A 23610-nucleotide genomic window follows, 5' to 3' on the forward strand; every position below is an offset into this window, starting at 1 on the left:
TTTACATCGTGTTATGGATCTGCATTAATTTAAAAGAGTGTGGTATTGGTACACAAATAGATAACAATAGGAACAAAGAGCATGTTCAGAAATGGACCTAAATGGGAAATCAAATTTTTGTGCAATGTGTATGTAAAGAGTTACTCGTAATTTTGGTCAGTGGTTAGATTTCAATAAACTAAGTGACTAAACATAATTAAAATGCTGAGTTATCAAAAGGAAGAAAATCTCTGGAAACAACTGAAATGCCTATCAATAGACAATTGGATAAAGAAATTGTGGTACATTTGTAAAATGGAGTATTACTCTACCATAAAAAAAGAATGAAATCTTACCATTTGTAACAACATGGATGGACCTAGCAGATATTATGCTAAGTGAAATAAGTCAGACTGAGAGAGACAAATACCATATGATCTCACCTATATGTGGAATCTAAAGAACAGAATAAATGAACAAACAGAACAGAAATAAACTCATAGATGCAGATGAACAAACTGATGTTTGCTAAGTAGGGAGGGGGGTTGGGGGATGGGTGAGAAAGGTGAAGGGATTAAGAAGTACAAATTGGTAGTCACAAAATAGTCATGGGGATGAGAAATATAGTATGGGGAATATAGTCAATAATGTAAAAACTATATATGATGTCAGATGGGTACTAGACTTACGGTGGGGGGGAATCACTGAATAAATAATACAAATGCCTAACCACTGCACTTTACACCTGAAATTAACATAAATTGATATTGACCATCAACTATAATTATATATATATATATATATATATATATATATATATATATATATACACACACACATATATATATGTATATATATATATAATATATTACAGTATAAAGAATATAATCAATGGTATTGTAATGGCTGTGTACAGTGTCAGATGCATAGTAGATTTGTTTGTACACCTGAAACTAATAAAAAAATTAAAAAAAACAAAAGAGAAAAGAAACAAAGTAAGAAAATCTCTAAAACAAATATTTAATACCATGAGTCCCCATGTAAAATGTATAGGACAAATTTCTATCGTATCGCAACAACCAACAGAAAAAAAAAAATTGACTTTATCCATACACTTTTTTTCCACCTTTAAGGTGAGTAGTAAAAAACAGTGGTGGTGGTGGTGGTGGTGGTGGGTAGGGATAACAGACTTGTTACTCAGTGAAAAAAAGTAAAAATGTTGACCACACACCATTTTATTTATCATCTATATTGAGTCAGAGAGGTGTTTTGTTTTGTTAAACCAGTATAAGACTGTAAAGGAGTTTGTATCATTTTAAGTGATAGAAACCCCACCTCAAGTCAAAAAGTGGTTTATTGGTCTCTTTAATTCAAACGTCTGAGGGGTTTTACTTTGAGAGAGGTTGAATACAGAAGATTAAACAGTGTCATCAGGACATGGCTTCTCTCTCAGATGTCTATTTCCCCTGTGATCACAAGATGGCTGGCAGCAGCTCCCCAGCCTGCATGCTACTGGATTCTCACACAGTGAAAAGTTGGGCATCTTTGTCCCAATATTCCCTGCAAAGGCCGATATATATATATATATATATATATATATATATATATATATATATATATATTTATATATATTTATAAATATATATATATATTTAATTGTTGTTAGATACACAAATATACATGTATATATGTATACGTATATATTTGTGTATCTAGCAACAATTATATATATATATATATATATATTTATATTTTTTTTTTTTTTTTCTCTCTAAATGCATCATACCAATCACGCTAGCTGGAGAAATGCATGATTTGAGTGGTTTAGTCCTAAATCACATATTCCATATCTAAGCTATGAAGACATCAATCTATGGGCTGAGTGTGGGAAGGAGATGGACCCCAAAAGGAAATAGGAATGTGGCCACCAAGAAGAGGCTCCTAGATAGCAAAATGTCTTCTCTAGAGTAAAATACACTTGGGATGGGGGTAGGAGAAGTGACCCTATAGATTTAAGCTTGGCATATGTTTATTAATATTAAAAACTGGATAGCTGCCATGCAGTGAATTTTTGTGCTGACCTCTCCCCCCAATTCAGATGTTGAAGCCCTAACCCTCAATGTGATGGTATTTGGAGTTGGGGCACTTGGGGGGTGACTAGTTCATAAGAGTGGAGCCTTCACAAATGGGATCAGTGCCCTCATAAGAAGAGACGCGAGAGGGATGATCTCTCTCTCCATGGTGTGAGGAAATAGCAAGTAGGCTGCTGTCTGTAAATCAGAAAGAGGCCCTCACCAGAACCAAATCATCTGGCACCCTGGTGTTCGGCTTCCCAACCTCCAGAACGCTGAGAAATACATTTCTATTGTTTAAGATATTCAGTCTGTAGTATTTTGTTATGGCAGCCCGAGCAGATTAAGACAGCCAAATCTCACTTCTTGAAAAAGTAAAGATTTAATGAGGTAGAAAAGTGTTCCCCATCCCCTATATTTTCCCTCATGTTTTCAAGTTTTCTGTGGTTATTTGGGTGACAGTATTTGTTGAGATGAGCTAGCCTAGAATGCGAAACGAGTGCTCAAAATAACTGATGATTGCTGCCACTGCACAAAGACCATTTTGTGCCACAGGAGCTGTATCTTTTCAAATCCTTTCTTTCTATTATTGGTTTTAAATAATGTTTCTGACACGATTCCATTTTTCTTCCTGTCAACTGTCAGTAAACAGGTATTGGGCATTATTTGTAGGACTGTAAATACATTACATGGAAAAAAAAAATGAGTTCTTAAAAAGCCAAGAGAAATGCCTCCAGAGACATTTACCAAACATGGTATTTATGTGGGTCTGAGAACGAAGTTTCATAAAGTTCCAAATGAAAAGTCTGGAACACAAACTAAAGTCTCTTCCAAATCTGTCTCTGTTGCAGCCCCTGGACACATTTCCCTTTTATTTCTAATCTGGAAGTTGGAGAACATTTTTCATGGTCAACTCAAATTGTTTAGTTAATGGTCTAAGAATAATTCTCGGGAGCATTCATCAGCATAGATGTTATCACTCCATTCCTCTGACTGAATTAAATGTATCTATTGTGTTCTTGCTGAATAAACTGATCCCTGGAATTAATCATCTTCTTTTTACCAGCTAGAAATTGTAGACATTTAATGAATATACCTACATCAATCAATGTAATGAGTCTCATTGTCTGGGGTTTGAAATATACTGATCCTTCTAATCTTGAAATATAGTCGACGTTCATCCTTATTCCAAGTTTCCAAGTTCATCCTCCTGGCTGCCTAAAGAAGATAATTTAGCTGAAGCTTTTTTTAATGTGGATCTTTAGGTTCTGGGAACTCAAGTGCACCTAGGGGTATGTGCAGAAGGGCCTAAGCAATCTTTGCATTGTTTACTACAGTACACCTTAAGCAAATTACACAGTTTCAGTTTCTATAACAGAGAGTATCTGTCATCCCAGTAGGAATGTTCCAGCATCACGCTGGTTAATTTTACCCAGGGGTATCTGCTGCAGCCTTGCCAAGAAGGAGGATGGGATGTTGACATGGCTGCAGCATCTGTCCCTCGGTAGAGAGCCATGGTAGAGTCACCTGGCCTGACAAGACAGGGAGGGGCCCCTGTGCCCCGCCCCCCAGAAGCTAACACAAGGCCAAAGCGATGGCCTTCCTGAATAAAGATGGGCCATCAGTCAACAAATACAGTACAGGTTATTAAGTGGAGTCAAACCTGAGTCATAATTAATGGGTTTTGGTTTCTGTTTATTTTCAGTTGTTTGAATTTATGAACTTCTTGGCTGAGAACGTTATCTTCTGTTACATGGGCCTGGCGCTGTTCACATTCCAGAATCATATCTTTAATGCTCTTTTTATACTTGGAGCCTTTGTATCCTTTGAAATATTGAACATGGGGTGACAAGGGAAGAGAACAAACTACTTACTTTTACTGATTATTCTGTTAAATTATTAAAGTAATTTCCTCAGGTTTGCTGTGGGGCTCAAATTTAGGGCAGACATGTAACTTCTAGTTAGGAGAGAAAAGCATCGTAAGAAACTGGGGCCTTTAGTAAATGCTTATGGTTCCGGATAAGAAATTTGGAATCTACTGGGGGAACTAAAGGGGAAAAACTAAAGGAGAATGACATTTTTTGAATAGTCACAATATTTTTAAAATTATGAATCATTTCCATAGAAATATGTCAATCCAGTCTTTATAAATAAATGTATTTAATCTGCATTAGCGTGTATCAGAAGACAGTCAGGATTATTAATCTTTAAAAGTATTTCATTATAAGATGGTAAAATCTACTTTACAGTAAGGACTTTGAGAGTAGGACATATAGAATAAAGATCCAATGAAATTAGCATGATGGACGTGCTTTCAATATTTTAATCATTGTGGACATGTAAGTTTGTTTTAATAAGGTAACCCTTTCTTATAAACAGAATAACAGACAAAATCTAGACATCACTTTTAATGCAGTGGACTTTTCTACCTCTAGGCCTGGGGTACAGGCCTTCCCAGGGGAATGGATGTCTGAACAAAAGGATGCTGAAGCACTAAGGACGTTTCCACGGACAGTCAGCAGCTGTTGTCCTTCTTTCCACTTGGACAATGGACAGACAGATGCCCCCTCAATCATAGCAGATGCTCTTACAGCCAGGAAAGTGACCCTTCTCTGTAAGCCCTGTTCCGACTAAACATCTGTGTTTGCCTCCTGTTCTTTCCTCGCGGAGCACTCAACTGACTCTCTAATTTCCTCCCAAACCTGGATCTTAGGAGGACGCTCCCTCCGCACAAATCACTCCACCCCATCTGAGGGTGAACTAGAACAGACAGACTCTCAGGGAAGGAGTCCTAGATGACAACAGGAGGGTGGTGACGACCACCATTATTTTCATAGATTTAACCTATCAAGTTTGGGTTTAGTAAAATGCCCCTGAAAGTGTTAGTTGCATTATACGTTTAGACAGGCAATTCCTCTCAAAATTAAATCTACTAGCAGCAAAAAATAAGTGAAGCTTGCTAGAGATGGGGAATATGAACTGATGGAAAGTGAGGTGGTAATCATGAGAAAGTACATTTATCCTTTCTAAAGTGCTGCTTGAGAAGCTAATGCCGGCCACTGAATGGTCTCTGCCTCACATTTTGCAGCAGAATTGAGCATAGAGTCAGTCATCAGCAACATAAATGTAATGAGAAAATTTACAGTGATTGAAATGGTATTGGGTTAACAATTGTAAACCAAATATAGATTCAAAGAAATGCAGAGCTCTCTATTATTTCTGGAAAGGAACTGACATTGAAAGATGAATTTTTTGAAGCAAGTTGGTTGGACATAAGAGTACACGTCTGGACATGTTTCTCCCTGGTGTCTGTGTCATAATATAGAGAAACCTAAAGACATAATAATTAAAGCTCAAGAACTTACCCCCTCACTGCAGCACCATTTTCCTCAATGTTTCCCTGTGCCTCTCTCCAGCTAGCAATTTTTGTTGCCAGAGCCTGCAACATATATCCCCTCTCCTTTCTCCTGAATCTGGGCCGGAAACAGAAGATCCCCTGGAACTTTCAGCACATGATGATGTTTTCAGGTACGTGAACTGTGTTAGATGTCACTGCTACTGTTCTCACGCTCTCACAGGACGTGCACGACCATGAGGAGGCTTAGAGACCTAGGGAAGCGTAACTTCTCTTTACCCCACTGGGCCTAGCACCTCGCTGGTACTTTGAGCAACAGTGGGATTTCTCTTTCTGGAAGGAAAATTAAATGAAAGGAAATCTTGTTGGGATGGCCTCAAGGTACAGTATCTGCCAGAAACTGGCCTGGAATCAGCAGTGGACTTTCCCATGACCTATTTCAGATCAGTTTTTATGTTGGGGAATTTGCATGATCATGAAGGTAAGTAGTCTGTAAATGGTGCCATCTCTGTCCATTGTTAAGGCTCCTTCTCCTTAAGCATGCTAAGCTCTAGGACTTCTCCTGGTTAATACAAAAGCAAATCATGTCTAAGTATGCTCTGTTATTAGTGGAGAAAACAAATATTAATTACATAATCACCAAGTGACAAGAGCAGTTCCAGGCACTGGTGGATGAAATTGACAAAGTCTCTGCTTTCAAGAAGCTTATGTTCTCCGTGCCTAAACCATTCCTGATGGCTCCTTTTTCCAAAAGAAAATAAACCAAATGAATCTGTTGACCCTGAACTCCTCTGGGGATTATGGTTTCTTTCTGTTCAAACAATATTCCTACCATTAGTCTTTCCTGCTTGGAGACCTGTCCGCTTATATGTTTTCTATGTGTGTATCCACTTATATGACACACGGAGGCCATTCATTGGAAGATATGTGAGAGTAAAACAAACTTCTTTCAGAATAGAGCAAACAAATAAAATTTGGGGTGTACAGGCAGCCATTGAAAAAGTGAGAGAAACTATGATTTATTGACTATCTACTATTTGCTACTCATTATAGATCAACCCTATGATGTATATATTAACCCATTTTTCAGATGGAGAAACTGAGGTTCAAGATCTCAAAGAGGTTAAGTAACTTGGTTGAGGACTCAAACATTCCTGAACTCAGGTCTGTGAGACTCCACTTTAAACCCAACCAAGTGTCTGAAAACCCTCATTTTTAGAAGTAGTACTAGGAATAAAAGTCTTGTTTCACTTTCAGTTTCATTGTAGCCTGCTCCACACAGTAAATGGTGGCAGCTCCCAGGCTGAGAATGAGTTGTTTGCCTCCATAGGCAAATGGAGATCCAGAGTGAAAAACTGTCCTTCTGCAGGGCACTGAGAGTACTTCCCTACTTTTCCAGACATGCTAGAATGAGAGAGAGTCATAAAAAGGATAAGTTGGACTGACAGGTGACCATTCACTTAGAGCAGCAATGAACTTTGGTGAGGAGTTCAGTTCTATCATGGGAACGCAAAAAGGCGTATTTGTTCACTTATAAATAGGAAGTCAGCACCGGGTTGAGTTTTTGCAAATCATTTCTAGGAGTTGGAAAGCTCTCTGCCTTCTTTCCCATCAGAACATCAGTAGTTTTATTCTACAGAATACTGGCTTATTTTTAAAACTGGATGTTATATTTTAAACAATGCTTTATTTTACAAAGACTACTTTGAGAAAGTGTAGGGTTTTAGATAACCATATCGAGATGTGAAGTGTCTGCCCAAATGGCCACCTGGCTTGATGATTTCTCCAGGCTTTGGCCCTTTCTATGTTCTCTTAGCTATAGAATTGGGGCTGCATTAAACACTGAGGCCAATAATAAGGTGCGTATAACTGAGGGATATAAGGAAGCCTGGAATTGGATGATATCTTTATGGTACTCTAAAGCAGGAGTCAGCAATCTGTGGCCTTCCAACCAATTCCAGCCCGTGCCACCTTTATAAATATAGTTGGAATACAGGTAGACCCCTTCTTTTGCATATTGTCCATGGCTACTTTTGCACTATAGGGACAGAGTTGAGTTGTTGCAACAGAAACCATATGGTCTACAAAATCTGAAATATTTGCTATGTGGCCCTGTTCTAAAGCATCTTCACCCTCTAAAAGGAAAGGAATAACCCCATCGCATTAACGGGGTTGACATGATTAATTTAATTCAGGGGAATACTAATGAGCTACTTCTATCTCTAAAAAGACCATCATGCCAAAATTTCAGGACCCCTACATGCATGACTATGATGTCCAGAGAATGACACCCATTGTCTTTCACATTGAGCATCCATGTCATCGGCCAGTCGTCAAGTCACTTACTGTTTGCAGTTTAGCAGCTTAGCCTCAAGGGTCACAGTCACCTTGGGCCAAAATGAACTTCTGTTTATCGATTTGATTGGATTTTTATATACTTTTCACATTGAAATGAATCTGAACAACCAAGAGATGGGGTTACTTCTTCATTTTTTTAATGCCATTTTTACTATAAGTTAATAATATTAATGACATTCCCTTGTATGGTGGAAAGAACTTTGGATTTTCCACTAAAAAAGCTGTCTTTTTAGCTTTAAAAGGAGGAAATTGCAACATTACATGGTTATGTAATGGAATCATACATGTTCAACTCAAAAATCACTTTACACCTTTCATGAGCAATGTTTTGAGACTCATAGCCAGGGCAAAGTAGGGTAAGCATATTGGTCTATTTTGCAGATTGAAAGAGTGGGGGAGCGGGGAGAGAGAGACATGGAGAGATGGAAAGGTTGGGTATTTTGCTCACAATCTCATGACAATTAGAGATAAAATTGAGACTTGAACCCAAGCTCCTTGACTTTGAATTTAGAGCCTCTCATCTACATGACCCTACTCCAAATTTACCCTCAAGGTCATGAGAACAAAAGTTAAATGAAAACCGTGCCCTTCCTAGCCCAGGCCAACCCCAGCATGTCTAACATGTCCCTCGTGCAAACCCAGCCCCATCCAGTTCACAACAAACCAAACACGTGGGAGACGCCCCTTCCAGCCATTGGTTCTGGTTGTAGACTGCACTCACTGACCCCATCAGAGTGGAGGAAGTCTCAGGTGAGTTCACCACCTGCAGGTCAATTCTTTTCTTCAAAAGAGAATGCTCCAGGCTGAACTGATTTTCTGCTTGAATTCTGATATGCCTCACTTAGGACCTACAGTGTTCATGGTATTTGCCAGGAAATAAAGAATTAAAAGGTCAACTTAAGGTAACATAAACCAGAGGAGGAGGTAAAGAAGCAGATCAAAGACCACGCTGTCTAGCCTTTTTTGGGTTCTTCTGCTGAAACCAGAAGAAAATCCCTTCCCTTTAAAGAATATTTACTTTATAATATAATCTGATATTCTTACTTATGCCTAGAGTGGTTTTGGTCATCCAATAAGGATAATGTTGGTAGCCTTCTTTCAGAATGCAGTCCGTGCTTCACTAGTAAGCTTAGATTGAGGATTTCTTTACATAGCTTAAAACGTTTTCAGAGTCCTTTGGAAAAGGTAAACAACAGTGACTTTTCATTTAAAATGCAAGTGTGAATTTATTTGCACATGCACTCATTCATAACCATGCATAGCTATTCATTCACTGATACCTTTTCTTGGGTAGGTATTTGGGTCAACTGAGACAAAGATGTGGGCCCTGCGTAAGAGGCGTGCACCTGACAGAGAGTGGCTTTGGCCCAAGCTCCTTCCCTGAGACAGTGCAGCCCAGGTGGTTCAAAGGCAGGCCAGATAAGACCCAGACTTTCTTAGTCAATTATACCTACCCTCTGATAAATCTTTTCCCATCATTTTTACCCACATGTAAGTGTGCCCTTTGAGCACTGGGCAGGAAAGAGCTGGCGATGCCTTCCCAGCAGAAATGGATTCACTTGTAAAGTTAATGAAGCTTAAGCTTTAGGCTCCCACTCTTACACGAGCCCCTTCCAAGATCCTGGGAGGGACCCTAGCTGTGTGTTCTGATAGTATGCAAAGTTTGTAAAAGACTTTTTGTACTATTTTTCTTTAATGGGACCCCCAAAATGCATATGTTTCTCAGGCCCCACAAAACCTGAATCAGACCTGTCTCCAAATCTGAATGCCCCTGGAGGTGAAAGTGTGCAAAGGGATCCAGCTGCTTGTTCCTCTCCTCCTGTCAGTGAGTGGGGCCTGCAGTGAGCACTGAACAAGGGCTTGGAGCTCTGGGCACAGTTCTGCTACAGCAATGCTTCTGAATAAAACATATTCTTTACGGCCGTTCCCACCGCCACCACCATCACCCTCTACCCGCCTACACCATCTGTCTCTGGAGTGGATTAAACAGAATGAAGCGACGGTCAGGGCCCAGATCAAATTTCTCAATAGCACACATCCTACCCAATTTGTGTTGTATAGACTAGTAATCTACACACGCACACACGCACACACACATACACATACACACACGTGCACACATGAAGCCTTAGAAACTGAACATGAGGAATGGCGCCAAGGTCAGGGGTAGGTGTTTCTGTCTTTTCTGTCTTGAGAAGCTGTTAATAATGCAAATTCTGGTTTTGGTAGCTAGGTTGCTGTCAAGAGTCAGTTGAGGAAGACTACCCTGAGACATTCCTAAGACCTTCGTTACCTTCAAGGCCAGGGGTTGGGAACTGCTCTGTGTATGGTGTGACACCCAGCACAAAGGATTTAAGAGGATGCTCAGCTCCCTGAAATGTCCCTCTCTCTCTTGAGCACAGCCCCAGCTAACACCAGAGTGAGCAGCCCTCCCCCAGCCCTCAGTTCCCTCGAAACCCAAGAGGCACAGCTCTGTGGTTTAAATTGAAAGAGAGGTGCTTCGCACAAATGACCTTTCCTCTTGATGTGGCACCTATGAAAAGATCAGGCCTCTTGTTTTAATTCAAACCCATGTGCTGCAATTTTTATTTAATTTAAAACTAAGTAAGAACCGGGAGTTGCTGAAAGGAGGAGAAATGTTATGCCCAGTGGAGCTCAGCCGCATTCCTGCAACCTCTGTGACCTGGGGACTGTGGCCTGTCGGTGACAGAGCCTCATGCAGAGCGGCTGCACTGAGACAGACAAGACAGAGGCCCCGAGCCCCTGGGCAGGTTGAAGGAGCCTGACAACACGTCAGAGAGCATGCTCCCCAATGTGCTGGTTTCCGCTGCACAGAGACACTGACACCCCAATGTACCCTATCTTATAAACTAGAAGAGTTTCACAAGGGAGGGTGGGGCGCAGTGTACAGCTATAACATGAAACCTCATCCCTGCACTCAGATGCCATAAAGACAGCACCAGTGCTGCCAGGCTTGGCTGCTAATATTGCTCATTGGGGTGTCCACCAGCACTCATAAGCGTTCAGTACCAATGGATTAAGAGAAAGGCATACAGAAAAACTTATCAATCAGGAAAATGTTTATGCTAGCATTCATTTTTTACCTCAATGGTGAAAGACTGCCATTGTTATTCAAGTTTGGGGTACACTATTTTGCAGCTCACGGAATACCAGTGTGCAATGGGAGGACAGTGTACTATGAGGAACAGCTTAAGAACCACTGTCAATGTGCAGGAGGCCCCCTTTCTTACTGTCTTTTTGGTGAGCCATCAGTTGGGCCATGGTCAGAGCCAATTTGAGACTTTGACCCTTAAGTAGCCTTGCCCAGCAGAATGTCAGTTCAACCAGGAAGAAAACATACGTAGAATTCGTGAAAGCGAAGAGCCATGGTCATTGTTTCAGTGCCTAGGAACCAGAATCTGTATCTGTGACAATCCAAGCCAATGAAACGCCATTAAGCCACCAGGACTGTCTCATAATTCCCAGCCTCCACGTAAGACTCCCAAAGTGTAGTCTTCAGGCCATCTGGCATCACTTGGGAGCTCCCCAGAAATACTGAATCCAAACCTGCCTTCTAACAAGATCCCCAGGTAATTTCCATGCACATGAAAGTTTGAGAAGCACATCCCAAAACGTCATCGCAATTCATGGCTTCTGTTCTGAGCTTCTGTCTTCCATCCATTTCTCCCGCTTCATTCTGATTGTTTTAAACCCTCCCAAATACTAATCTTGCTTCTTGTTCTTCCATTTGCCATCTCAACATAGCAGCATAGCAGTGTTTGGCCAGTTATTGAATTTCTTCCAGTTCCTTGAGCATGCTGACTTTCCCCCTATTCACTCAGCCTCTCCCTCTGCCCAGAACCTTTTCCACACCCACCCACCTTCACTCTTTTATTCAGCTATCCTTTAGATCTTTTATTCAGCTATTCCTGTTATTCGTTAGATCTCGGCTTAGACATCACTTCCTGTAGAAAGTGTTGGTAATTCCTCAGTTCTGGGCCGGCCCATCTCATCTGTTTTCATAGACCCAATACTACTCCTCTCCTGGGACTCATCACATTCTACTGTGGTTTTTGCTTTGCCTGCCTGTATGCCCCTCTAGACTGGGAGCTTTGTGAAGCCAATGCTTATCTGTTTGGTTTACTCTGTACCTCAGCACCCAGCACACTATAATTTTAACAAAACAAAAAGGTTTTATTTGTCGCTCTCCATCCTTAAAATTACTGTTGCTTAGCTCCTACCTGTAAAACCAATTAGGCTTGGTCTGAGAGTCTGAGAGCTGCTTGTGGGCCTAACTCCAGAATTGGAAGACCCCAGAGCTCGTAGAGCAGGATGGTCAGGAAAGCATAACCTTCCACAAACAACTGGTGCGTGAATGGGCAAATGAACGAACAAACTACAACATTGTCTAAATGTTGTACACTACAACATAGTCTAAATGTGTCTAAATTTGTACACTTCACTAAAATGCCACTTAAGCAATAATAATTTTCAGGACAGAATTCAACCAACAAATAAAAACTTTTTTTTTTTTTTTAGATGAAAGAAAATATTTTTCACCTACTCACTGCTAGCCACTGCTAGCCCTTCCCTGAGTATTGATAACAGTAAATATTGTTTGCACTCTTCAAAGGTGGTATTCGGGTCTGAGAACAGTTTTCAGGTCTTTGCTTGCTCTGTGTTGGGGAGATGGCTTTCTTTTCCAGTTAAACACCTGAGATTTCATTTGAAACCTTGGGACTTTTACACGAGCCAGATGATTTGAATCAAGAATCAGGCTAAACCTAATTTCAGCTTAGGAAAAGGTTTTGTTTTTTAGGTGTTTTTAATTTTTTAATTTTTATTTTTTATTTTTTTTAAGTACATGTAAGGGTTATCTGAGATTCTAAGCCCTCTAAGCAACAGGACTCTTTCCTTCTCTCTTCCCTTGTTCGTACTTTCAGAGAGAGACAAGTTGGATGACATTTTCATGCTGTCAAACATTGATTGTCAGGCCTATGTCTTTGCAGGACCCCACCTAGAATCCGTGTTCTCTCTCCCTTCTGTGCTATAAATCTTTCTTGCTGTGGGCATACCTCGTGCAATTGATTAGGCCAGTATCTCTTCCTTACCAGTACAAGGCCACTAACAAGATAATGTGGCACAGACTCAGAACTTTTTCCTCCATCGGAGGAGATGAACTTCCACCGAGCCCCAATCCCTCTCACGTGGTACCATCCACTGTGGCCTAGGGCAGGCATTAGAGAGCAAAGTGGCCCAATGGAGTGCGTCTCGTCTTCAAATGGGACAGGGTTAACCAGCTTATGCAGGAAATGAGTCATGAAAATGTCTTAACCAGTGTGTCAAGCAATCACAGAAATGTCCTCTTGAATAATGAATAAGTACAGCAGCATTGCTGTGACAAAGAAGATAAGCATAGTTGAGCCATATGAATTGCAGATCCCATTAAGTCCTCAGAGTTTCAAACACTGAGTAAGTTTGTGTGATTATGATAAATTCAGAAGAGCCCAGAAGTAGCTGAGAACTGTGGTCAGTCCCGTAGAGTTGTTTTCTCCTGTAATTAGGACAAAACATGATCATTCTTCACTTAGCTGCAAAATAAATTTACAATAAAAATTACCAGTGCTTGCATTTTTGTGCAGCAAATTAGATTCTGCTATTTGGCACACCACGATATTTTCTAACTAGGAACTATTGTTTTGGTGAAGTGTAGTGAGCTCAGGCTTCGAAGTGGGCACAGCCGCACGGGGGTCTGTGATGAACTCTCTCCAAACCTCAGTTCCATTGGCTAAAAAATTGAGATAAAAATGTTTACCTTAGATGGTCAGTGCTGAAAATCAGACTAGAAAATGTATGCACCATGCCTCGCCCTGGGACTGTTTCCCAGGAAACACTCAACGAATGACAACAGGGTTTCCATCACTTTCTTTAACCACTACAGATGAGAGAGTCATTAGTGCTTCACAGAGATGTGATTCCTATGTACTCACAACTGCTCTTGGGAAAACCTCTTATCCGAGACTGAGATTTTCCTTCCAAAGGGGGTTTGGCTGTCAAATCCCTGCGGAAGACACAGCCTGAGGCCGTGCTAAGTGCTAGCGCCATACCTGTGGAAGGCAAGACCCAGGGCTCCTTGTCCTTCCCTTCATTTAAGGACAATTGTTAATACTCAACCTTGAATTGCAGCAGTGACTTACTTGTGGCACTAATATGTGAATCAAAATGTTGTGACTCCAAGTACGAGCTTTTGTGAGGAGAATATACTGTAGCCTACTTGGGGACAAATAGGCCCATGCAAAATGCCACCATCTACTTAGACATTTATTGAGTGTGAGAAAGTGGCAAGCTCTTGTACATCATTCGACCATCCTATGTGGTGAGAGACTTCGACCAAAACAAGAGCAAGCCAGCCGTTGACAGACTCTGAGTAATGACAGGAGACAATCCAGAATGCCTGTCGCCTCTCCCTAGAAGTATACAGGAAACTAAATGATTTTATCATTTAATTCAGGAACTTACTGTGCACATTTTGGTTTTTCAGGATGTCAAGAGTGTCACAAATATCTGAATGATATTTTGAACCAAAGTAACCTGTCTGTCCACTGAAACAAACAAATGGACTATATTATTTTTTTTCATATTTCATCCTGAATTTGCTTACTAATTGCTTGCTCTGGCATTATGTAGACATAACCTTAGAAAACTATCCACATATGTGAACCAATTTCAAAAAATTAGCCTGTCTAGGCCAGGCACAAATCCTAATTCTGCCCTGGATTGTGTGGCTAGACATCAAAAGAAGTCATTAAGATTGACTCAAATAAGTTATATATGCAAATGAGCAAGAAGCAGTTACATTTAAAAATGCCTTGTGATAAATTTTCATACGGTCATTAAGTACTTTAGGAATTTATGGCATTAACCCTGATATATTGGGTATGTTCAAATGCTCTTTAGGCAACCAAGTCCTTCACAGACAGACCAGACCTCTGTGAATAGGGCTGGGACCCAACCTCACAGCCCAGCCTCCCACTGACTCTTTCTGGAAGCCTCTTCCAAAAGCACCAGGGACTTTTAGAGACCCTGGATCTGCATGAATGCAGAAGAAGACACAAAGGCAAGTGCCCAGCCTATGAATGACAGCCTTGCGCCCCCTTATAGGATCCCTGGTCCCATCTACCACACTCTTCCCCTAGTGCCTGAAAAATGTCACTGGACTTTCCTGGAGCTCCATTAAATTCTACAAATAAACATGAAAGTACACATGTTAATAAGTATTTCAACACATGACTTTTAGGAGGATAGTGTGCTATCCTTCCTGAACAGATTTCTTCCTTCTAATTGTTTTCTTCCTGGCAGAATGTTCATTTGGGCTGCACAAGAAAATGAGAGTTTTGACTGGACAGTAAAAATCCTGTCATTTTAGATTGGTGTAGCCTGGGCTGGGGGTTGGGTGAGGCGTAACATAATGTCAGTGATGCTGGGGAAAGAGAGAGAGAGGGGTGGGAAGGAAGGAGGGAAGAAAAGGAGAGAGAGAGAGAGAGAGAGAGAGAGAGAGAGAGAGAGAGTTGGGGAAGGGGAGCAAAAGGGAAAACATCTATTTCAAAATATTGCCTCAGTTTGATCTCCTGCCTAGGAAAGGGGAAGAAACTTTTCCTCTTCATATATTGCCTTAAAATTCAAATTTTTAAGATAACCATGTTTTTTGTCTCTGTTATGGATTCAATAGAGGGGATAAAACACAGATTGAATAACCAACTATAATATTTATTATGTAACCTTGACCACTCCATCCCTGCCAGCCCCTATTTCCTTATCTTTTAATAACTATTCTGTGATTCTATAGGGACATGTGGGGAGAGATGTAGGGTAAGTGGATATAGAGCGACTTAGGATAGGCTGAGCTGCTGGAACACCAGGATCCCAAAATTCAGTGGTTGAACCACAGTAGTAAATGCTCTAAGGCCAGGATTGATATGAACATGGAGACGGGGAAAAAGAGTCCTATTTTCCAAATGATGCTTCAGATATCACCAGGCTCCTTCTATTTTGTAGCACCACAATTCCCTAAGACACGGGTTCTAAAAGTATGGTGCCTGGACTAGGAGTATCAGCATCACCCCAGGGACTTGTTAGAGATGCAAATTCTCCGGCTCCACCTTGACCCACTCAATCAGACACTCTCGGGATAGACTCCGGCAATCCGAGGTTGAATAAGTCCTCCAGGTGATTCTGATGTAGCTAAAGTTTGGGAACCCCTGCTTTAAGGACACACCGTGATGGTAAAAGGGGAAAGAAAGACTGGGGCAAGGACAGCTGCTTCTTAATAAAAGTCTTGACCCAGGAACTCCACGCATCACTGTCGCTCTCATTTCACTGGTGAGAACCAGCCCTATGGCTATATGTAGCTGGAAGAGGTGCTAGGAAATGCAGCTCATGCAGTTATAGCAGCATACCACGTATGATAAGAATGGGTTCTGGCGGACAGATTGCCACCTTTGTCAGAACAGCCTGCTGCAGTAGGAACAGTATCACCATTTATAACATTGCTCCTCTGGGAAAAGCAATCCATTGTTTAGAGTTTCTCAAGCCCAGAAACTTGATATTTTGGACCAGATAATTATTTTTTATTGGGGGCTGTCTTGTACATTATAGGATATTTAGCAGCACCCCTGGTCTCTACCCACTACATTAACAGTAGTGCCCCCCACCACCACCACCTCCAGTTGGTGCCATAAATGTCTCCAGATGTTGCCAAATATTCCTTAGGAGACAAAATCACTCATGTTGAGAACCACTGGTCTAAACAGAAAACTTATAACTTGTCCTTTAGAACACAACCTGACCACAAGTTGTGTACTGCTCATAGGATGTTTTCTTTTTTCTGATCTCTTTTAGCCTTTCTCTTGAAATCTTTCATTGAAGATCTCAGCTAGTAGCAAGAATAATTCCATAGTTAACTGCCACATCTACCTTACCTACATAAAAATAAACTTCCAAAGCTACAGGCATCTGTGCATGTTGACTTAGAGGTGTGACAGAGCTAATCTTATTTACAATTACCTTTCCTGACTGCCCAAGGCATCCAAAAACAAACTTCATATTATGCAAAAATATACTGAAGTTATGTTGCATTCTTTTTCAGTGGCCTTAAGTTTAAATGATTCAAGCTCAGGGAGAAAGATGAAGGAAAGAAAGTTCTGCTTGCCTAACACAGACTTAGTCTCCAGAAAAACTCAATTTATTTTTGAATGCAGAAGGCTTTTCCACTGAAACAATGTGTTGGCTTCACTTCTATGTGACAAAATGGTGTTGAACTGAAAATGGAGCTGTGTGGCAAGGCTGTACTATCCTGGAAAATGTATTTTGAACCAAACTGACATTTTAGCTGAAAGTGGTTATCCTTTGCAAGGTCATGGGACTTCAGCAAGGGTAAAAGCAATGCATAATTGAATTGTAGACCTAAATTAAGGTTTGAGTTATCAGATTAATGATAATGATGTGTTAAATCTTTGAAATCAAACCCCTCACAGTACTTGAAATGAAAGGGAAAAAGGGATTGCAATGGATTATATCCCAAATGTCTGAGGGACATTTCTGTTAAAAAATGGATTGGATTCTCAGGGACATTTCTGCATTCCTGTCCATCTGCTGCTCATTTTCATTTGGGTTCCAGCTGTGTTTCAGATGCAAAATATGACCTTTCCCTCATCTATTCATGCAATGCATGAGGAAAGCTTACTCCAGGAGAGGCACCAATCTAGCAGCAAGTCTTCTCTTACCGAGTTCTTGTGAAGGGACACAGATCTTAAGATTAAAACATAAACATGAAAATTTCAGATGATGATAAGTGCAATAAAAGACATACAAAAAAAGACCTAGGTTAAAGTGAGGGCACTTAGAAAGTCAGGGCAGCCCTTCTGAGGACTGAGACGATGCGAGCAGCCAGGGGCAGCCTGGAAGGAAAGCTGGAGGTGGGAGGAGTGGTGTGTACAAAGGCCTGGATGCAGGAACAGACTTGGCTTAAAATACATTTTATCTTCCTGCACCTCAAGCATTAAACTTTCCAGCCATCTTCCCACTCTCTCCAGTGTAAAGACTAACCTCTCCCCTGAAGTTCAGACTGTTAGATCCAACCGCCCACTCAGCCTCTCCACTTGCATTTGAAACTAATAGGCATCTTGGAGCTCATGGCCGGAACATAACCCTTGATCTCCCCCATACACCCAAACACACTGTTCCCACAGTTGTCCCAATTCTTCTGGTTACACAGGTCATAAACTCTTGGAGTTCTCTCTTCTTCTCATCCCCTCTTCCCCTATCAGCACACATTCTTGCCTTTTGACGTTTTTCCAGCATCTATCATGCCACCACCTTGTCTGATCGCCTTTCACTTCTTGCCAGGACTAATCCAGCAGCCTTTCTCGCTGACCTTCTACCTCCAGCCTGGAAATCCGTTTTACATAGCAGAGCCAGAGGCATCCTTTTAAGCATGAGACAGATCATATCACTACCCTGCCAAAAAATTTCCTAAACTTTTCATCTCAAAATAAATTTCAAAAGCCTTGCTACTCAAGAACCTAACAGGATCTGGCTGTTACCTCCTTGGTATTATCTCCTTCCACTTCCCTCCCCCTCCACCCACATTCATTCCATTCCAGCCACACCAGCCCCTTTGCTGCTACTCCAACAGCCAGGCACATCCTTGCCTCAGGGCCTTTGCACCTACTGTTCCAGAAGCCTGGAATGTTGTTCCTGTAGATATGCACATGGCCTCTCCCTCATTCCATTAGAGTCACTGTTCAGATGTCACCTAACCAGAGTGGCTTTTCTAACCACCTAAACACCCCACCCCACCCTTCCCATAAATACATTCTCTAGCTTCTTACCCTACATGATTCGTACCCCACCATATATATATATATATATATATATATATATATATATATATATATATATATATATATATGGAGAGAGAGAGAGAGTTATATTTTTATCTATTTCAAACTAATCTGGAAGCTCCTTTAAGGCAGAGACCATCTCTTGGTTACTGCTATCCCCTGGAGCCTGAAGGACTGAAGGAATGAATATTTGACTATCACCACCTCATATCTAGAGGATCTGAAACCACTGTAATCGTTCAATTTAAAAGCATTTACTGAGTTTCATGTTTGGGGTACGAAGAGAGATATAAGAGCTGTGTAAAAGAAGGTGTAATTCCAACATTTTAAAAGATTCAAAATTCAGTGTAAAGAACAGATCACATTAAACTACTGATTTATCTCAGACTATCATTTGGTAACATGTTAAATGACATAAACAATATTAAATGGCATGAGTAATATGTTTTATAGGATTTTAAGAAAGAGGGAACACGTGGACTGGAGTATTCTAGGGAAAGTTCATGGGGGTGGAACAGAGGCAGAAAGAAGTGAAACAATGTGTTAACAGTGGATCATGACACACAGGGAAGGATAACAGTTGTTATGGGAAGAGAGAAGTCCACCTTGTTTGTATGAAAAGTTCTCAGTAAAGAACAGGCAAGTGGGAAAAGTTGGGTGAGGTTCTGAAGGGTTTCTATGGGCTGTGGGAAGCCACTTATGGTTGGTGAACCTCAGAAAGCTAGGTTTTGAGGAAACTGTTCAAAGGGGCATGGATAGTCTGGAAGGAGGAGAGGATGAAGGCTGTGACGCCGAGAGACCAGAGTGTCTGTCAGGGGCACAGTCAGGTGTGAGGTGATGGGCCTTGGACCAAGGCAGTAGAGAGGCAAGTGAGAGGAGCCTGGGCTGTCATGTGCCTCACTCTCTGCTGAAGCTGCATCTGTAGAGTTAGGACACTGGCGCCAATAACTACATCTATTTTTAAGTTCCATAGCTAACTTTGACGTGAACTTCTAGTTGAAAACCACAAGTCTAGTCTTAAAACCTCCGTTTTGAGATGAGACGACACAGATCCAGATAAGGCAACCCGCTTATCATCACGCACCCTGTCAGGGGCAAGACTAAGAGCACGTCCCATGTCTCTTGACTCTCAATATGAGGCTTTCACGGTCTCAATAAACAGGAAAGGGCCGAAGCTAAACTTGAAGAAACAATTACTCAACCATTGCATTGAACTAGTGAGTATCAATTACTTTTCCATATGTAATCTGAATCACAAACAATCAGAACATCCATCCACTCACTGATTTGTTCAACAAATATTTACTGAGCACCTATTATGTGTTTGGCATTGTTCTAGGTGTAGCTAAACAAAGAGCCATCCAGTTACAATGCAATGTCATGAATTCCCTGATCGGGCTAGCACAGCTTGTACTAGGGATGTAAGTTAGCTGAAACCAGCCCAGACCTCAGAGGAGGCGTCCTAGGGAAGTCAGTGGCTCAGCTGAGCTCTGAATAGCAGTTGAAATTAGGTGAAGTTTGGGTGAGGGTTATAGGAGAAAGAACTGGAGAGAATTTGAATGGGAGAAAGTGATTCAGGGATAGAAAGCCATGTTTGCAAAGACCTCTTTAACCCCACCAATGATTTCAGTGCCTTAAACATTACACATCTGTTGTCAGCAGTCATGATTTGGGCCTTAAGGAAGTTCAGCAATCTTAGCTTTTTCTTCATCAGACTATACATACAAAGGATACACCACACCTCTAATCCACCTTATTACAGTTTACCTGTGCAGAGAGTCATTTTTGTAGGACAATGAGTCCTAGGATAGAGGAGCCCAAATTTCCTCATCATTACACCTCCCCCCACCGTGTCTTGTGTAATGGACAGTACATAGTACGTGCTCAATAAATGTTTAGTTTCTGACTATTGCTTTGTGCCTTCAATAAAAATCACTTATATTTCTTTGATTTCAATGTAACTGTATCTAGCCTTTACTCATTCAGGAAACATTTGCAAATGTATAACAGATTAAATTTCACTTTTACTCTTTAAAGATAAACAGGAAGCTGCACACTTTCTGCAGCAGGGGTTCTTGCTAGAAAGCTTTCCTCAGTTCAGTAATCTTCTATTGTTATGAATAGTACATCAACATAATTAACATAAGGATCCCTTAGAGGCCAATTTTAAAAGAAACCACAATTAAAGGCAGATAATTCTTTTATTCCCCCAAGATGATGCTAATTTTCCAACTAAGTATATGAAATATGTCAAATCTCTACGAAGTAAACCCATCTAAAATAAAATTGTATAGTCTATCAAGTCTCAAAAATATGGAATTATTTCCATTAGTTGGCCAAAACTAAAGAAAGGTAATCCAAATAGCCAAAATGTCCATAAAATGAAACAAAACACAAGTTTGACAATGAGTTTTGGATTTCCTGAGTTTCTAAGCAAAATGCTGTGTGTTCTTTGGAAATAGTGATTAGGTGAAAGAAACTCCAAAGTCAACATAAATTTTTCACTTCTAGTATTTTGCTGATTGCCTAACTAACTGATTTCAATCCTAAAGCCCTCTGTTTCCCACATCCATGGGCACAGGCAGGTAATCAGTACACAGTGATACAGACTGAATCATGGCCACCCAAATGCATATGTTGAAGCCCTAAACCCCTATATGATGGCATTTGGAGATGGGACCTCTGGGAGGTAATTGGGTTAGGATGAGGTCTGAGAGTGGGGCCCCTGTGCTAGGATTAGGGCCATTATCAGAACAGACCCCACAGAGCTTGCGCAGTGAGGACATGGCCTTCTGCGAGCCAGGTAGAGAGCTCTCACCAGAACCTGACATGCACACCCTGATCGTGGTCATCCTAGCCTCTGAAACTGTGAGAAGTAAACCTCTTGTCGAAGCTCACAGTCTGTGGTATTTTGTTATATCTGACTAAGATACACATGTTGAATGAAGTAATGAATGGCCATTGATTTGACAGTTGTCTAGGCTCCACATGTGTGATAAATAACTTCGGAATCACACATGATGAGTGGGACATAGGCAATAGTTCTTATCTGGAGTTCTAAGTTGGCTTTACTTTGTCCACTTAGCAACCTCACCTCAGTTTCATGCTTCCTGTGCTGCCCGGCCATCTCACATGTGTCACATGTGCCATATGTGCCACACGTGACCAGGACTACAGACAGATGACCCCTTCTCCCAAAACACCCCATGGTTTTTTAGGCGGTCATCATATAGAGAAGGCATCCTTTTATCAACATCTTAGAGTCTGGCCCTAATTAGCAATATTTCTCAACCTGCCACAAGTACAAGTCAGTGGCTGCACTTTTTTCCCCCCAGAGATCTCTATATTACATCCTATAGAGAGCTTTATATATAGGATATATATATTTTTAGAAGCCAGAACAACAGAAATCTTTTGAGTATATTTTAAAACCAAGAACTGCTCATGTAGAGATAATTTAGATGTAAGAGCAGTTAGGCTAGTTTAACATAATAGCAATATATTATTAAACATATTTAGGAAGATAAGTGATTGTGTTCTTCCTTGTCTTTGATATCTAACATGAAAGAGTTTACAATAAGCCTGATATAGCAAGTTAACTCTTATTCCAGTCTCTGTTCTTTTTCTTCTTGCAAAAAGACCAAGTAAACAAATACACACACACACACACACAAAAAAAAAAATAAATAATAATAATAATAATAATAAAAACCAATACTTAGAATCTCATCACTTAATACTTTAAATACTCACTACTTAATTGGGGGTAATACTCCTTTATGGCCATTCTAACAATGTGAGCCTGAGGAAAAGAGAAAAATAAAAAGAGTGCCGTCTATCCCCAGTCTGGAACTGTGATTAAACACCGCTATGAGCTTTACTTGGCCTGTAAATTCCCTCCTCAGATACAGAAGTCAGTTGCAAGACTGTTTCCTTGAGTTTTCATTCCCTAATGACACCATTTGTATTTCCTGGAGGAAACATTATTAAACTATCCCCCCCGCCCCGTATCAAAGGTTATTAACATCCCCCTCTGGTCCTCAGCTGGGTCTGAGTGCATGAACATCTCTTGTGGGGACTTTCCTGGTTGAGTGCAGTCATCTCAAGTGTTCAGAATTTCTGATGTGTAAGAACTTTCTTTTATTAATATCTACTTCAGATGTTATCTTTTTTATCTTCAGGCCATTGCCTTGTCTACATGGAGTCTTAGAATAATTTCCTTCTTCTATTACATTGTGTTCCTTAGAGGTATTTTATAATCAGAATGCATGTTCCTTTCTTGCTGAGGCTTTCTTGTGTCAGGCAAAATACATTAAATCTCTCTAGTCTAGCCCTTTGGATCTTCTTTTATGCCACTTGTCTCTTGTATATTCTCAGCATGGAGATAAGAAAAGAGCATTATATTCTAAGTTGGGAACCCAGGGATAAAACCCAGGCTAGTTAGAGTTTTCCTCATCCTACCCTGTATTCAATTTCTAAAATTATTTTAATGTATGAATAAAGATTTGGAAATTTAGAAATCTAGTAAATATAAAAATGTTATATTTTTATATGATACTAAAATTTTATGTATGCGATTTATACCTCTCTATAAAAATAACCAAATTACTGGCTCTTTGACTTATACTTCCTGTCATTATAAATGTTTATTTGGCCTGTTACCTAATGTAACAGGACCCGTAAATGTCTCGCAAGTCTTGTGTTACCCAAGAGATCTACCTTCCATTTTAACTTTTACTTTACTGCTGTGCTTTTATTTACTCTTCTTCTAAGTCTCTGTCATTATTAATGCCATCACACTTGGATTTGAAACTTTGGCATTTAATCTTTAATGCCTCTCCTTGCAAATATATTTAATGTGGATTCATAAAAGTTCAATTAGCATATTGTTATTAATGAAGAAAAAATAAAACAGGAAAAAATCAGGTTTTAATAGGTTAGTTTA

The 23610-nt window shown here is 40.4% G+C and overlaps 1 protein-coding gene across 2 annotated transcripts in view; it reads left to right on the forward strand.

Annotated features, from left to right (window-relative positions):
• The window catches only part of SLC9A9 (solute carrier family 9 member A9), a 570416-nt gene that overhangs the window by 350898 nt on the left and 195908 nt on the right, over nucleotides 1-23610 (forward strand). For both annotated transcript variants that reach the window (XM_074334001.1, XM_074334003.1), the window contains exons 10-11: nucleotides 3757-3870; nucleotides 5468-5579. In XM_074334001.1, coding sequence (XP_074190102.1) covers nucleotides 3757-3870; nucleotides 5468-5579 — 226 coding nt within the window. The remainder of the gene's footprint in view (nucleotides 1-3756; nucleotides 3871-5467; nucleotides 5580-23610) is intronic.

Source organism: Rhinolophus sinicus, linkage group LG01 (assembly GCF_036562045.2).
Source record: "Rhinolophus sinicus isolate RSC01 linkage group LG01, ASM3656204v1, whole genome shotgun sequence".
In the NCBI taxonomy this organism is placed as follows: domain Eukaryota; kingdom Metazoa; phylum Chordata; class Mammalia; order Chiroptera; family Rhinolophidae; genus Rhinolophus; species Rhinolophus sinicus.